Raw genomic sequence first — 18,112 nt, forward strand, 5'->3', positions numbered from 1 at the left:
GCCCAGCTAACGTGGGAAGCGCTCGGCGAGGCAGGACCCGAAGGCACTGTTTGGAAAACCGCCAAGGAAAGCCGGGGGGTTGGGTAGAGAGTTACTGGTTTCAGTGCTGACATCCTACGGAGAGCACACGAATGCCTTCACCTACGTTGAAGAGTTGGGCAYCCACACAACCCTTAAAAAACCTGACTGATAAATACCACTGCATTCAGGCAGGGCCAGAAAAAGACAGGTCTCACCCTCATTTTAACTAAATTCTCATAGGTGAACACACAAAACTCGGAATTACCTTTTATCCTCATGGTTTGGCTGCACGACTCTCCCGATTTTTCCCATTTTCGCCATGGCCTCCTAGTAAAAGACAAACACAAACTGGAAAAGCCTGTTTTGATTTAAAATACTTTTTGACAAGAACAAGATGTTTCAAAACCAATCGGAACATTACTGATGTATTTTGTTTCAGCTGAGCAAGCCAGATGGCACAAAATATGTTCAATCCCATTATATAGTAGTCATAAGAACAAAGTACTGCAGACCTCTCCGTAAACCAGAATCTGTTCCTCTTTCTTACTGGGAGGCTGAGGCAGAACAGACTTATCTTTTATTATTTACACTAACCAAAGGAAACGTCAAATACTGCATCCCCAGAGGGGTCATTTCTCAAATAAAAAGATACTTTACATGAGATTCCTTAATTGTTTTCCTAAAGTATCAATTCCCTGTAGCAAGAAGAGGGCTCGAGTGTCTCCAGAAGCTAAATATAACTTGCAAAGTTCTGTTCTGGAGCCCACCGTGGCTCTCACATTCCAGCGCAAAGGTGTATGAAACGGAGTTTGATCCTATTCTGCTTTTGGCCAAAACAAAGTCAGACCAAGAGATTTTGCAGAAACCCCTACAGAAGGATTTTCCAGGACAGCATCACTTGTGGAGGGAGAAGACCAAGTAGTTCAATTCTTTCCCTGATCTCTGTGAGATTTGGATTTTCTAGGGATTCTCCCAAGCAATCCCACTGGAATGAAACACTAATCACCAATATTAGTAGAGGATCAAGCTCCAACTCTTAGGCAAGGGTGGAGGCAGCAGGCTTAGACTATTTTAAGCATTCACAAGAAGCATTAGAGCAATTGCTTTCAGATGTAACAATGTTAAATATATTATAAATGATCCAAGATTCAAGTATCAGTGTCTCACTAAACCTATATCAGCCTTCATATTTTCTAAGCAGGATCTTAAATCTGTTTAAATACTAGCACCTAAAGCATAACACGATAAGACTATCAGAATGACCCCGATAGAACAGTCAGCCTGTGCAAGCTGCTACTGCTGGAAGCCATCTAGTCAAATATTATAGCTAGATTTTTTTAAGGGTTGGATGATTTTATAAGCTGTAATATCTGCTGTAGTAAAAACTTTGCACTCCACTAACTCAGTGTTTTACAGCTGAGGATCTCACAGAGCACTACAAYGTAGATGAACAATGTAAGCACAATTTCACCGACCCAGAACAGGCAGAGAGGCTCTGAGGATAAGCAAGTGATGTGCAGACCTTACATCTTCTGGTTTCTCATTTCCTCCATGTTAAACGATCATGACCTAAATGCCAGGATGCAAGCGGACTGCCCGTAAAGCCAACAGATACTCTTTTCTCCCATGCACAGCAGTGTCCGTTTGACTAGACGCACAGTGCCTGGGATGACACTCGTGTGCCAGTGCAGGAGGTGGCCCCGCGGGGCTCTGCCCGGCTGGCTGAGCCTGCGCCTGCACTGCCCGGTATGGTCTGGGTATGTTTGCTTCTTTTCTCACACAGCATCAACAAATCCTTTTATAATTCCAATCTAAATGTGTTATTAGTGTGTGGAACATGTACTTTTTACATTTGTCTACTCCAGAGGGTAAATACTAGATGAAATCCTGGTTCTACCGAAGTAAAAAGCACTGACAGTGATGCCAGCGCAGTCAGGATTTTACTCTTATAAATGCTTCTGATAAAACAACAGATGAGTATTTCTGGGCATTCATATGCCCGTACTCTTTCAGATGTGCAGAAGTTGATTGCACTCTGATTTCCTAAGAAACACCCTTGAAATAACACTTCTRGTGAGATAGTGTGTTCCCTTCTCAGGGACATGTGAGCCTGCTGGCAGAGAAATTTTGCACAACAGCCAGATTAAAATACTGACATGGAAAGGTTGAAGTCTTTCCTGGGAAGAGAAACGACCATTTATTCCCTGTTCTTTAACAGGTGATACTAACTCCAGCATTTTCTTGCTTACAATAGCCTATCTTTCACAATCCCCTTATGTTGTCATCTGGATTTAGAGGCTGCCCACAAAATTAATGAACGCAGAGGGAAAAAAAAAACAGCAGACAATTCGCTCCGTTATAATCAGCAACACATTTTAAGACAGCTTCATGTCTTACTGGGGAATCGCAGACCGCATCAAGATAACCTCACGCTGTGTAGCAAAGCCCCTGGAAGCACGCTCACTAATGCTAACCAGCCACATTACTTTCAGCTCCCTGCTTTACACCTTCTATTGAATGCTGTCCTACTCTGGGGAACATTAGCAAAACAGGACACGGACTGCACCGTCCCCAGGGGAGGCTCCGCTTCTGCCTGCTTCTGTCATAAATACACTACAGTCTGCTTTGCTCTGGGGCCTCTTACGACTTTCAGTGCTGAAAGACGCACTACTGCCTCTTTGGGAATACGCCAGCCTTTCGAGGTAAACAAACATGTAGGCAGGTTTTATTTTTATGCTGTTACCATCATCTAACTGCGAGGTTTTTCTGGTCAGTTTGGAGAGAAGAGCCACCAGYAGAGCCTGAAGCAGATGAAGGAGGTGTGGGCTACTGCAAGCGCAGCTCGCGCGGCACGGCTGCCCTGCACCACGGGGCGCGCCGGCTCGGGCTCCCGCCTGCGTGTCCTCGGGCTCCCGCTCCTCCACCGTCGCGCGAGCAAGGTCCAACTACACACGGTGCCAGCTGCGAAACATCAGCCTTCAGGCTGGAAGCTCGTCACAGCGGTGACCTTTAAGCATGTTCAGGGACCACAAGGGCCAAATCAAGTCTCTGCAGAGCTGATGAAAGCCCCCTGCACTCACTGTGGGCTGGATGAGATCTTTCATTGCTCCTAATAATGCGCCAAGCAGCAAAACGTTTCAATAAGTACTCCAAAACGCCAATCTTTTCCCCCAACCTAAGCTTCCCTTTCAATTTGAAGTTATTTTTCCCTCTTTTCTCCTGTGACTTCCCAAAGTTATAAATAAAGCTGCTCTGAACCTGCAGTGGGCCTCCAGCCTTTCTGCCGCAGCCTTGGCACGTCAGCGCTCTCGAGAGGCACCAAGGACGGTGCTGCCACTGGGATGGGAGCCCGAGGACAGGAGACACTGAGAGATCTTTAAAGAAAAATTGATTCTTAAAAATCTGATCTAAACCAGCCAACAAGGCCTGGCTGCTGCTTATCTTCTGCTGCTGGTTCACCCATCTATCCACATTTAGCACATTTTCCTAAGCACAGGTAAGGAGGAAGATGCCAAAGCTGTCTTTCTGTTTAGCAGGTAAACACATTTGTATTTTTAAGTATACGCATATCTCTGAGAATCCCCAGCATTAAGCTCTCACAGCAGCCATCATTGTAATGTGGTATAACACATTGAAAAGCCAGCAGTTTTCAAAAACTTGCTCACACTAGGTCACCCAAAATACCCTAAGTGAATTCCTCTCTTAATTTGCCTTTTTTTAAAATCAGCTTGGCCATTGTTAGTTTGAACAAATACTTTACTCCCAGAGGAGAGCCTTTTCAACAATTTTCTGGAGACAAAAAGGAACAAAATATTGAAAATATGAATTTATAATGAAATAAGGAACAAAGGAACATTAGAACTGCATTACTGAATCAGATCAACCTTATGCACTATTCTGTCTTCCACAGAGCCTTAAATATAGCAAACTGATAATACTGCTGTTCAGAAATAGCTTGTTAGAGGGTTGACATCCAAATCCATAATTCCAGACACCAAGAACTTCACAATCTTAATTTGAATGACGCTTTATCTTCTTTGTTTGCCAGTCTAGACAGTACAATGAATACAGTGATTTAAACACAATGAATTCTCTCTTAAAACAAAATATTTTGTAAAATTGCTTTTTAATCATTTCTTTTCTCTCTTTCTATAAAGGCTATGCTATAAATAAACCCTGAAAGTTCGCATTTGATCATTATTTCTAAAGACTGGGCAAGAGGCAAGTTGAAGGGTTTACACAGAAAAAAAGGGAGGCACTGTGGAGCAGGAATAAAGAGATGCATTCATGATTTCTAACCTTTTGTCAGAGTGTCAAAGCTGAGACAGATACAAGCCAGTAAACACTCTGCTTACCATGGGGAGAGTCAGCAGAACAGGACTACCCTACCCAGGACAGCAGGCACAGGCCCAGAGAGCCACATTCTCTAAGGCCCACCAGTATTTCCAGACAAGGTGCCATTTTGCTGGCGGGAGGGCAACCCAGACGGGAAGCTCACCTTTATTTAAAGCAATTTATTTGGCATAAGTGGCTGAACTCTGCTCTTTAGCAGCATCTGGGACTGGGGATGAGTTTAAGAAACCAGGGTAGGTCTCAACAAACAGATCTCTCAATAATATTGTGGCCCAAAGGGCCACTGGGTAAGTCAGGCCGCCACAGCACATCCCTGCAGGGCCAAGGCTTTCTAGGGCTTCAGAAGCTGCCGGTGGAGCAGAAGTGTCCCCTTGTTCTCTAGCATCACCCTCTGTAGGGGAGAAACCCTACTTTGACCCAGCATATAAAAGCTGAAATTTTCAACTTTTGTCCTTATATAATGGAAAGAAAAAAGTTCGTAGCCCTATGTGACAGATGCAGTGCAGCAAGCTACTCTGGCAGGTCAGGAAAAGCATGTCAGCCTGACTTCAGGAGCCCACAAGTGGTGCTTACAAGGGCTATCTTCAGACTGGGAGTCTGGGCTCCCTTGGTTCAGTGGGCTCCCGCAAGGGCTGACCCAAAGCACCCACTGCGTGATCCTGCCCATCACAGAGGAAGGGCCCATCTCCCTCTGACTGCAAAGGGAGCCCGAAGATTATCCTCCCTGCAAACGGTCTCTATGTCTGATTTTCAAAGGCCGAATCTTACTGAATATTAATAGGATGTAGGCTCTTAAAAGTACACATCAAATGAGAAAGCAGATTTATRTGCATCATCTTTAGGTCTGAGATAAACAGAAGTCATAAAAATCCCAATGAAATTAATGAGTTAGGAACTTCAGACCCTTCCAGGATTTGGGCTCTTGATATTATTATATTCAAGTACTTTAAAAAAATGTATCCAAAGTTAAATGGATGAGGCATCTGGGCACAAATGCAGTTTCCCAGATGTGTTCTCCTCACTTACTCATTTCGATAATCCCAAGAAATGTCAGGAGTTTTAACCAGTATGGCTATTAACTTAACAGTAAAAACAAACATCTATCATCTGAAGTGTTACTGTACAGTTTCAGTGGCTGAGAACATTTGGCCTGCACATATAAAAGCAGAGATCAAAGCTCACCCAATAGTATGGATATACCACGCTTCAGTTAYAACAGTAACGTGACAACTACATGGGGGAAGGATCCTCAAACAACGTGAAAGCCAAGAGGCGTTCGCAAGCACAAATTCAGTGTGTTTTCTCTGTGCTCTGAGTGCTGCTAGTTTATAGCTTGTCCAGTGACAGCAATGGCACCAAGAATGAACGTCCTAAGAATGATGGATGATGGAAAGCGATGAAAAATAACTGTTGTAAAATAGTTGCAGATCATAAATCATTATATAACTGATTCAGGAATCTCAGAACAAGCTGGAACAAGATGCATGGCTTGTTCATCTTCTTCCCAAGCTGAATTTGCTAATTCACCTTATCTTAGTACTCATGAAAAAGAATGAAATTCTGTTCATTTTTATCATGGTAGTATAAGTCAAGAGATCATTCAATCACATCAAAGCTGCCATTTCTACAGCCAAATGTGGTGAGAAAGCTGTACTACTGAACATGCTTCTTCACATATTTTTGAGAATGACACGTGTATGCATGGAAGTTCAGCCTCAATTTCTGAACCAGATAGAGCTTTGAAACAGGAATTTCCCCTTCATCACCTTGAGAACATTATGCAGTCTCCAACTTATGTCAGTCTCGACCTTCCGTGTTTCTGCACAGTTCTACCATCTACAGCATTGTGGGAAAATCATTTAAAAGTTGCCCCACTTAGGAAATACTCAAATGTAGGAACATCCTCTCCCACCAGATTTGTTCAGATTTATAGAGTTGGCAAGTGTAAGCACCTTCAAACTAACAGGGAGACTTTCTTCACACTTCTAAGTCCTTATAACAAATTCAATAAATATAAGTACACATTTATGCTTTATGTAATTTTTACTATTTGTCAACCTCGAAGAACCTCTCTCTCTTATCTCCGTTCCATACACATAAACTGAGACTAACAGATTCTAACATCATTTTTAGGAGTCCAGTCACAGAAGCACTTGGATTTGGAGGGGAATAAATAGATTTCTTGAAATGTTGATGTCTAAGAAATACTTCAAAACTGTTCTGAGAATTACAAGCAAGGCTGCTGTTTTCTTATAGGCTTTTATCTAGGGACAGCTTACTCAATAGCCTAGAGATGCACAATTTGTCTTATCTATGCCTACAGGAGTTACATGAAAATATATATATAAACACAGCCCTTTTTAGTGGAAGAATATTACTTTTTAGTGGAATATGACTGCATGAAGAAAGCATGTGATGGACCATATACAATATTTTTCTAGTCCTTTTTTTGCCCCRTTAAATTTATTTGAGTTATAGGGGCAGATCTTGGCAGCATGCACAAAGCCCAAAATCTGTAACTTAATTCTCTGTGGTATTCTGAATGAAGCAAGCCAAGTTTTAAAACACATAATGCATAAATATTAAAGTTAAGTAAAAATTTCACACCTAAGACCAAAGTGTGAAAATTTGGCTTTCAATCATTTAGTGAAAAGGTGGAAAATTTCACACAAGCTTGTATTTTCTTTTTGCTCTGTTCCAGCACAGATTTCTGTGCTAGCATCAGACCTCAGAGAGAGGAAGAGAGAAAGGGTGTTTCTGTCCATCTATGTCCGCAAGTGAGACTAAGGGCAGGAGAGGGAGGGCAGGAGGGCAGAAGGGTGGAAGGTCCAGTGAGCAGGTCCAGCAAGCAGGGCGCTGGCTCAGGGCTTGACTTCAAGTCTCTGCTCTAGTGATAGTCATGGGACTTTTGTATCTCACTGCCTGTAATGTTAGACAGCAGCACTGGTCCATATTAGAGGATTGCTGTACGTGGTGTTTTTTCCTTTTTCCTCTCTCTCTCTCTTTTTTTTTTTTTTTTTATGGCTGTTACTGCAGTGAAGGGAATTCAGGCAGGTACCTTAGAAGAAGCCCAACATTATTAAACTCCTAAAACTATCCAATTTCAGTTGACAAGGCCAACTTCACAGGCCTTGGATGAGTCATCAGTACTGAGGTAAGGCAGTTTTCTGTTCAAGCACTGAATCGGGACAGAGAAAATTTATCACAGATTCCTTGAGTTACTTTGGACAYGTAACCTACTCTTTTAAGTTTCAGTTATGTATCTCTAAAATAGGTTGAGACCTTTTCCTGCCCTTGATTTGGTTTGGCTTGTATAAACAGTTTGTAAACTCCAGATTTGTCTCTGATTTTGTACTGTGTGCGCTACATGCAGGTCTCAGTCCTGGGCTGCCCTCTACGTGTACAGCACAAATCACTCAGTTTGTCCCGTAACACAGGAGGGTGTTTTTCACTCCTTAAAATCAGACACAAGAACAAACACCACCTCCAGCTCCAAAGTATCTACTTTTACCCTGCTTCAATAACTACAGAGTGCCAGACAGATTGTGACCACTCTAGCTCAGTGTCACATCGAACTTGCTCTTTCACCAGACTGGCCAGTTGACAGACAAAGCCTTAAGAGGAGCAGCAGTAGCAATGCAGCTGCTGGAAAGGGTGGCTGTCATGCTAGCGATGATATTAATTACTTATTCTGCAGACCAAATTTAGAATAGGATGAGGGTCAGCTATCATTGTCACATCATCTATCTGCTGGAAACTATGTTTGGGTCTAAGCTCCAGCCACACTGTTACTAAATATAGGTTGTTTTGTTGTTGATTTGACTCTGCACTCCCCTGAGTTGCCTGTGACTATCAAATAATTAAGCAGTTTGCTTTGAGGGGGCTCCATAGCTGGCACCTCTCAGTGTCCAAAGCTCCTTGGATGAAAGCTTGACAGCTTAGCAGGGGTTTCAGCTTACCCAGGCAATGGAAAGAGCCCAAGTGTTTAGCTCCTGTTTCAGTTTCACATATTGCTGGCACTGGCAACAGTGCCCACAGTCTTCAGGCCACATCTACGTGGAGCTGGGAGAGAGTTCAGCCACGCTTTCCCCGACACGAGCATGTACAGCTATGCACAGGCATTAACGAAGGGCACTTAGTACTAAGTCTGTGTATGAAGAGCCAAGATAACTTTAAATTTAGTGAGTACCGATATGATACGTATTGATACAATGCAATCGCAGCAGTACAGAGGTCTGGTCCGCCTGGCCACCAGAATCTGGGTCGCATTTTGCTGCCCACCCTTGTCCCATGTTGCCRGGGGCAATGTTGCTGTTAGCAGCTTTATTAGCACAGCGGAGGCCAGCTAGGGGAGCTCTGTCACTACAATCAGCACTCCCTGGCTGCAAGACCAACTTGCACAGAGAGCACCTCTCTCTCACCTCACTGCTGAGGTGGAATAAAGGTGTTAACCATACACAGCACGAGTATTGCAGCAGACCACGAAGGTTTGTCCACATAACACACAAGAGAAGATACTCATGCAACCTACTCCTCAGGCCTGGAAATGTTACGCTGATTGATAGGCAGCTCTGTTTAATAGAAAGCAAGCTCACCTGGAAGTCCGAAGATCAGATTTGGGACTGATCATACCTGCATCAGGTCATAATACAGGGGTCTGCAGCAGAGATACAAGCTAAAGCAGCCCCATCCCTACCCATCATTGCTGATGTAGTAAACTCAGTTTGGGAGTGCTGCTCTGTTGCACAACTTGAAGCAAGTTATTTTGCTTCTCTCGCTTATTTCTCACTTTCTGCTTGCAGGATCTATCCCAGTGCTTGTATCCTTGATTTTAGCTGGTGAAACCTGGGGCAGGCAGGGCAGGTGTCTGATTCCACACTAACTTGCCCAACAAAAGAAACGAGCTGGAAAGAAAGCAGGAGTCATTTGCAGAAGGGAGGGTAAAACATAAAAGTTGAAGAACAAGCATCCGCACAGGATATCCTGACACTCAGCTGTGTATTTGACCTAAAATTTTGTTGAACAGCACCACTTCCTTTAAGGCAGAGAATTCAGATCTATTCAGCTGATTTGTTTTCACATTCATGCTGAACATACAGCTTTCCTCACATTTTGTTCAAATTTTTATTTGCCATCTGGCAATAGATTGAGGTTTACTGGTGGGTGGGGATAAGAAAGGGGGGTCTTTCTTTTTGCATCTGTATTTGCTTTATGAGCTATGGCTAAGGCATCGTTTACATATGGGGAGCTGGACAGGGTTCTCTCAATTCTTTCCATATGTTCACTTATGCTGTCAAAACATTTTTTGGATCTAATTAATCTGCACACGTCTCTCCATTCAGCCCCTATTCAGTAGGTTTTAGCAGTTTTGGGGGTATCTAGCTGGCATTTTTTCATGAAAACAATTTCTGCCTACACTTTGCCTTATAGCAAATTTTGCATCATAATGCAAAATTATTTTCAACATTTCACATTTCTCCATCTAATTATTCACTTACATCTTTCCTACACTGTCTGAGGAGACTCTGCTTTTCCCTTTATCTTTCAATACATTCTTTGCTATGCTCCAGTGTCTATCTGAGGTTAACAAGTGAAATCCCTGCTGTGAGTTTTGATTTAGGATTATTTTTTATCTAGTTAATCTGACATGTGGTTTGCTCTAAAAAAATGTATCTCAGAAATAGCCTTACATTTTATCCAATCTGGATTGCATATGGGAAATTACTCTGGTCAGGTGCTCATAAAAATCAAGAGGCCTTTAAAAAAATGTCTTGCACTACTGTGAACCAGTAGAAGCTTGAGATGTTAAAACAGAGAGTAAAACTGCATTAAAGTATGAAGATAGCCTTTACTGGTAACCTTACAGCCATCCTATCTACAATAAAAAATTACAACACTGCTTAAGAAAAAACTAAYACATCCAAAATGTGGCAAGGAATAAAGCCTAGAAGAAATCAGCAATCTATTAGGAAAGTATTTAGAACTGGACTGCACAATCACTTCTCCTTGTAAAGCACAGGATAAAGAAGACGAGCGATCTACTGAATTATGCATTTGGTTACCTCGCCATGATTGCCATGGACAAGGAGTCACCAACTCCTCTAGAATGTTTTTCCAGAAAGTATTTTTCTCTCCCAAATTTAGATGTCTAAACTGATTCAGAGCTGAGGGAAAGCACCACCAATCAGCTAATGATATTGTCTAGTACTGTTAAAGACAGGGGCACCAGGCCTCCTCTAGTCTGAAAATCAGGGGCAGCCAGGGACAAGAAGCTACTCCTCTTGCTTGCTCTTCTGCTGTTAAAACTCAAGCCATAGCTTAAATGTCCTTGGCTATAAAAATTACTTGAGGGATCAGCTGAATGAACACAAACTGTTCTGTAAGAACTGAGTGCTGTTCGTAAAAGGCACATCTTCTCCAAATGGAGAACACATATTGCTAAGAGATTTTAGAAAGCTCCTTATCACTGAATAGCTAAGGAAGCGTGGTCAGACGGACAGACCAGCTAGTCTGTGGCCAAATGTCCACCAATGGCAGCAACAGAGAATCCCAGCCTGAACTGTGTGACTCCTGTTGACACAGGTGACAGCCAGCCTGGGAGCTCAGTGATATCTTCTATGCAAACAGCAATGCTGGCTCCCTGATGTCTCCCAAAACCTCAGCATCATGAGACCTGCTAACCTTGGCCTGGGGCACAACCAAGCTGACAGAGGAGGCCCTTTATCAGTTCACAGGTGGATGGCAAAAACACTGTGAATAGCTTTTCAACTCTAGTTACACAACTATCAATATTATAAACATGTGTCATWTAAATACATTAAACATACATCTCTTTCACACTTTCACAAACCATCTATTTCAATTATTATTTGTCATTTTAATTGCATTAGTGCCCTAATTGTACCAGGTTTATCCACAAGAAAAAGACAACGTCTCAGGGTAAGGCCTGGTCAAAAACTCAATTCAATAAACTCTCAGTTTATGCATCTTTCACCTGTACAGTTTGCTTGTTAGTTATTGCTCTTCCTAGCCCTGGAGCCGAGTGGCATTGTTCTGTCCTTAAAGCAGCCCAGGAAGGAAGAAGTAACTGGGCCAGGTCCTGAAGAACGTATACTGGGCCTGTGCCTAGCATGGGACACTTTGAACACCTTAGCCTTCAGCACATCTTGAAGGGCTGAGCTGAAGCCTAGGCTGAAGTTACTTCACAGTCCCTCCTATATGAAGACTGTTTTGGGGAGCATATGCTGGGCCTCTAAGGGACACATAATCCATTCCTTTCCTATAGCAAGACTACCAGCCTGTYTGACATATATGACGAATCCCATAGACCCCTTGGCTAGGCACATTCACACATCCACACTAACTATGCACACTTTGAATTTCAGTTCACTTCTGAGCCTTAATGGAAGATAGAGATCTTCAGAAGGGCTTTACATGCAAAAACCGTAATAATCAAGCCAGAATACATATATAGGAAGAAAGCATAGGAGGTGGATGAAGCCCAGGTACCAAGYAGAGCAACTATGACACTAAGAGAGAACTACATGGGGTTCTGAAGRCCTTTTCCCATTTATTTCACACTATTTTCAGTGGGGATACATGTGTTGCTTAGGCAGACACTCTTGTTCCCCACATTGCTCTTTCTCAGCTTCCCCCTCAAACACATTCATCAGGCACTGTGCAGGTTCCAGATATGTTTTCAGTTTCCGGTGGGGCTGTGGCTTCCTTTCTCTCCTCACTTTTCCTGCTCCAGTTGTTTATCAGCCTAGTAACCAGCTCTATATTGCTCATGGAGCTGCCCACTGGGTAAACCAGATCTGGGGGGAAACCTCTGAATGTATCACAAACACAGCCCAACAAGCTTCACAGGTGTTGCCAGGGCAGGAGAACACATCTCAGATATTCCAAAGACTGCRTAGCTGAAATCAGCCTTTCTCAAATGAGAGTAAAATGTCTGGAAAYTCCTTCTTGCCTGCTGCTTTTGCAAAAAGTGAACTTGCCTCATTCTGCTCCCCTTGGTGCTATAAACATTGGCTGGTATCTCTTGGAGACCATTTGGAAGTGGTAAATATAGTTTCCTTTACCATCACAGCTTTTCTGTAAGTAGAAACTTCTTTATATTTACGTATTTTTGTGTACTTCAGTTACATTTCTTGCATAGAAAAGAACTGTAGGTAACAACCTACATGAATGCATTGGGAAGAAGGTAGCTGTTGCTGTTGGCAAATGTCAAGACCTGCCCTCTTCATTATTTTAGCTATCTGTGAAGCCTGCTGCTTTTCTATACAAATCCTAAACTAAGGGCTATTAATCACCATCTGCCCCAGAGCCATAAAACAGCCTTTGACTGCAGTAATATTACACAACCTTTTTAACAAGCAAACCTAAAGTTGCCATCCAGCATTGCCAGCAGGAGTTTTTAATGGTGTCTGAGCCATCTTTTTCCTTAGAAGATACTTCTCAGAAAGCACTTGTATTCATTTGGCAAATACAAAAAGAGCAGGTTTTGTAATCGATTGTGCTCAAAACAATACATGGTTCTGTCTGAAAATACACCAGTCAGAATTAAAAGTGCAGTTAGCGTGCGAGTGAGTCATCAAGTGGTAGCAGAGTTTGGCTGGCTCCTAGCCTGAGATCTAATATAGCACCATACTGCCCCAGGGCTTATCTTTAAAGTTTAGATCTTGCAGAGAAGAATATACTCAACAGATTCTCCCTCCGCCTCTCCCAAATTTTGGCTATGAGCGAGGGCTGTTAGCTTGTTTATAAGCTATCCCTTTCCCTTTGGGAAAAGGTGAACAACATCGAATCCCTTCAGAGGGGCTTTCTCTCCTTAAAATACCCAGCTCATCACCTTTGCTCTTTTCAAAGGAACCTTCTCTGTTCCATCCCATTTCCTTTTTTATTGGGAACCCAGTTAGCTGCACATTGTGGCTCTTATTTCCAAACAGCCCTTGTCCCTGTACTCACACTGCTGGGAATTTCTAACGCACTGCTCCTGAAGCACTTATGSAGAAAAGCTCTTCCCAGTACACATCTGTGATTGTAAGCAGCAGTAGGATACATCAGCCACTGAATTTTAATCTTGGCCATGTCATGCAAGCCTTCTGTAGCCCAGTTTCCCATATAGTCCATGGGAATCAATAATCCCGCTAAATTAATATAAAACACTTACAGGGGAAATTTAGCCAGCATGAGATACAACTGAAGAAAAAAGACATTGTGCTTTACAATTCAGCTGAATCTAAAAACTGAGCCAGCTCCTGCTGCTGAGGATCTGGCCTTTTATTTAAAAAAAGCAAGCTGACAGAGGAGATGAATAGCAGAGACTCAAATGGTTCATGGAGCTTTTCACTTATAGGTCACCATTCAGAACCTCGACTAGGTCAGTGAATGCTTACAAGCTTTTTATAGCGTCCTTTGCAAAGTGAATTTCTTAGTTTCAAATTAATTTCTATCATATGCTGTTTTCACAATACGAAACCCTCTACTGTTACAGCTCAGTCACCGTTAACCCTTGCAAAGCTGCAAAAGAGAAGCTGCTACCACAACCTGAACAGATTCTCTCTCCAGATCTTATTTGAAGAAATGTCCTAACTGTGAGCTGAGCCTGGCTGACCTTAGAAAGCCTTTTCTAGACTTGGGTAGAGGCAGAGCCATGACAGGAAAGTTGTGCTGCAGCTGTACATACTGTTCCTGACTTATGTATAAACAGAGGAATGCAGAGCCCAGCTCTGCAGACTTGTTCTTCACTCCCCACAGCGATTCTGCAGGCCTGACTGGGTCTCCTCATGCAGAGAGACAAGTGTGTGTGCTGGCAGTATCATGGGCCTATTCTTTGCAGAATGTACCTTCCGAAAAAAACAAAAAMCAAAAACAAAAACAAACCAAAAACAAAACAGAAGAAGAAAAAATGAACAACTATATCATTATCTAATGTGCTGAGATCTGGGCAGAGATCATTTGAAAGATCCATATTGTTTACAGCAGCCGATGAGTCTAACAAGTGCTGAAGCTATGCTCTCGTTTAAAGTGCTAACATATTTACAGTTTTGAATTCTGTCCTTAGTGCTTATCTATCATTTCAAGATGAATGCTTCTTTTGTACAGGCTAATTACTTGCACGAATACTGCACTAGCTCAAAATCCCAGATTTGTTTCGCTTTCCCATTAGCAGCAATTTTGTACTGTGGAAATTWCTTAATACAGCAGATCGAAAAAATAGCTCATTTTTGTTCAAAGGTATTTCTTAGGCTGTGACAAGCTCAGGATGGGGGAGGGAAATTAAATTACTTTTATCTGATGAAAATCTTATTTTTACTATACAACTTTTTAAAATGCACTCACCCATTGCTCTACCGGGGCTTGTTTCTTTGCCTTAGAATAATTTGTGTGGCTCTATATAAAATCRGATTAGATCAGTAACAGAGTGCTTGAGCAAAAGTGCTTGTCTCATGTTCAATAATCTTTTTTCTATGAATAACATGTGAAAAATCTGGTAGGAACCCATCCTGCCCACTCCTCTTCCAACAAACAGTAGGACCATGGGCAATTGAAAAACTGTCAGTCATTTTATTTTTACAGGAATAGAAGGAATGTAGGCCGTTCTAAAGCTCAGTAACCTAATTTAAAAAAAAATACAACCCAGACATGCAAGAAAAAGGATACAGTTGTAACAACGAGTTCTTATTATCCTGTTGAATGTTTTACATTACATTCATTAGGTTATGGACCTGTCACAAACCAGTTTCAGGGACAAATCAGAAAGGCTAAGCAATGCATCTGTGATCTGTGCTAATCCTGACCCTACTGTTGTCAAGAATGGGCAACATCTAATTTTCAAAWGTCTCCARTACTTGASCAAAACAAGTATCCAGTCTCTCAGYTACATATTATATACAGAATTAGATGCCTACAGCTAGAAGCCTATGAATGAAAATGCTGATCTTGAATTAGCCTCTGTTGTCCTAAGAAATTGCCTATATAAACCTTGAGCAAAGTTATGCTTTAAAGGATGTGGTCTCCTTATTCCTGCCCAAATATTAAAAAAAAAAAAAAAAAAAAAAAAAAAAANAAAAAAAAAAAAAAAAAAAAAAAAAAAAAAAAAGTTTTGCATATGAAGTGCACTTCATTGTAAATGTATAACATAACCATTTACAAGTCATGAATACTGTAAATACTAATATTAAAAAATATACAAACTTCTTAGTTGTATTCATACAACTCATAAGCCATCTTCTATATTACATACATAGTAATGAAAATTACCACATATAATAAACTGGTTACAGCTACAAAGTAAGCTTTTGCTTTCCTGTGCAGAACTCAGAAGATTATCCAATTATGTGCATCTAGGTCAGCAGTCTAATGACTTTTCATCCTTCCTTGTTTAATCCACCAGAGTAATATCATTAATAACATCATACATTTTCATTGCACTTTTCATTCTATCATCTTTAATTTAACTACAAAGTCAGCCTATGGTATACCTAAACATCACTAGATCTGCTTACAAATCACTTGGATGAAGAACAAAGTTAACCAATTTGCCAGAAGTCACAGACAGAGTCAATGAAAAGTCAGGAATAAAACTCATGTATTCTGACTTTTAAGTCAGGTAACATATATTATTGTCTGACTTCCAAAATTCTACTCTTATTTATACCAAAGTAAACTCAGAAGAACTTGATACTACAGTGAGTTATGTTGGTTTCAAAGCAGTAAAGCTGACAGCAGAAATTCACTCACTGTATACATTATCTCCCCCTAACCACACCGCTAGTAAGAACTACACTGGCAAATACAGCCTTCTATTCCCCATTGCTAAGAAATATGACACTATAGTTTATATATGATTTGTCTGATTCATAAAGCCAGGCAATTCAGTTCTTATCTCAAGGACACTAAACAAGCCTGCTGATCTGAGGTATCTAACATCTTTAGAGATTGAGATTTTTTCATACTTSAGGAGCTAAAATACGAATAGAGATGCTGATAAACACGAAATGCCCTTATTCCTTATCCCTTACTGCTAGGGCTGCAGAAGGAATCAAGCGTGCGTGGGTAGGAAACCCTCACCTCCCCAGCCCTAAATCCAACTGCTGAGTTTTCACACAGCAAATGTAAAGTATTATCCATAACACATTTTCCTGCTTCCTGAAGTCATAACCAAAAGAATGGCAACTACCATCATTAGGTAGACTTGAGAATGTTACAAAACATAGCAAAAATGTGGATGAGAAGAAAATCTGGCAGAAAAATTCAAATGTAGCCACATGAAATGTTCATGTCAACAGATCCTGTGCAATGAGCCACTAGGGGGAACAAGAGTCATGCTGCATAAAAAAGGAAAGGTCACTCTTGGCAGCGGGCCTGGGAGGTTATCCCTTCCTAATGAAGTTGGATGTTAGACCGCTTTCCTGGTAAGCTCTTGAGCAGGACAAAGCTCCTCTGACCTTCAGCAGTGTTTCACATTCCCCTTTTGGGCTTGCATAGGCTTTGGCTGCAAGTAGTTAACTAGACTTGAAAAATAATACACTTTTTGTATTTTCTAGCTGCTACTATCTATTTTCCCTGAAAGCACCTAGTAAAAATACTTAAACAAACAAAACACTGGCAGCAGAAGGGAGGGATAGAAAAAAGGGGAGCAGACAAAAAAAGAAAAGGAAGGAAAAAAGAAAGATTGTGGTTTTCTGATAATGCACACTTCAACATAGTCTCTTTTAAAGTAAAAGGGAAGAAAAATCATATGAAGCTGATAAGCAACCTGTGAGAAACATGCAGCAGTGCTTGGCTGGTACTGGTAGAATAAGGTAACAGTTGTGGTAACTCCTTTGYGTGTAAGGCTCTCACTAAAATGCTCAAATTCTCTTTTTGTAGCCATGCACATCTAAAGAGTAGAGGGATGACAGCAAAAAGCAAGGGCAGAGCGTGGTTACACTGCTTGTTTGCTTAAGGGAGGAATGGAAAGCAGCAGGGGATCTGCATGCACACTCACATTCACTGACCTGAGATGCTGGAAGAGGGTTATCGCAGGGAAAGGAGCAGAGCRGAGCAGAGCGAGTGAGGAGGAGGTTCGAATCAAGGGTCTCTGCTTCCTGCTGCTGCCTCTGATTTCCCTACACAGAGATGCAAACACCTGATGATGACTTCTCAATCAGAGCAGGTTGTGAAGTTATACCCCAGCCTGAGGAAGGGAATGGGTCCCACTCCCTACAGGTCCAACCTCTCCTCATCCGCAACGACCAGCCTCTTGCCACCCCCAGGCACGACTGAAGCTGCAGGAGAGAAAGGAATGAGGCAAAAAGTGACAGCCCGTCTGGGGCCGCTTTCTCTCTGTCGCTGTTCAGGACACTGAACTATTCAGCAGCATGGCTGGGACTGAATCACGGACAAACAATATTTTCTATCGCCATGAAAATGACAAGTAAGTAATAGTTACAGACTGTAAACACAAGACTCCAATTAAACAGAGTTTGAAGTCGTACACTGTAACTGGAAGCAGGAACCCGCTCATATTAGAGACGGCTCAGCCTAAAGAGTATCAGATGTTACTCAGGCCTTAGAAGGTCTGAGACATAAACTGTGTGTGTGTAAGAGAAAAAGAAGTGAAATGACTCATGACAGAGTTTGTTTTAATATAAATGGCTTTTTCTGGCTCCTTGCTTTTAAAGACTTGTCATTGTCAGACCTTGAACAGCTAACCTAGGCAGCTGGCTCCCTTAGCCAAAGCCCTTCG

At 41.8% G+C, this 18,112-nt stretch overlaps 1 protein-coding gene across 5 annotated transcripts in view; it reads right to left on the minus strand.

The window, feature by feature from the left end:
• Positions 1–18,112, minus strand: part of FGGY (FGGY carbohydrate kinase domain containing) — a 152,145-nt gene that overhangs the window by 864 nt on the left and 133,169 nt on the right. For 3 of the 5 annotated variants that reach the window (XM_085307962.1, XM_085307961.1, XM_085307959.1), the window contains 2 exons: positions 17,382–17,492; positions 287–348 (listed from right to left, as the gene is read on the minus strand). In XM_085307962.1, coding sequence (XP_085164088.1) covers positions 287–348; positions 17,382–17,492 — 173 coding nt within the window. The remainder of the gene's footprint in view (positions 1–286; positions 349–17,381; positions 17,493–18,112) is intronic. The other 2 variants (XM_085307963.1, XM_085307960.1) reach the window with 1 other exon arrangement.

This window comes from Rhea americana, unplaced genomic scaffold (assembly GCF_003343005.1).
Source record: "Rhea americana isolate MKP2758 unplaced genomic scaffold, rheAme1 scaffold_27, whole genome shotgun sequence".
NCBI classification, from domain to species: Eukaryota; Metazoa; Chordata; class Aves; order Rheiformes; family Rheidae; genus Rhea; species Rhea americana.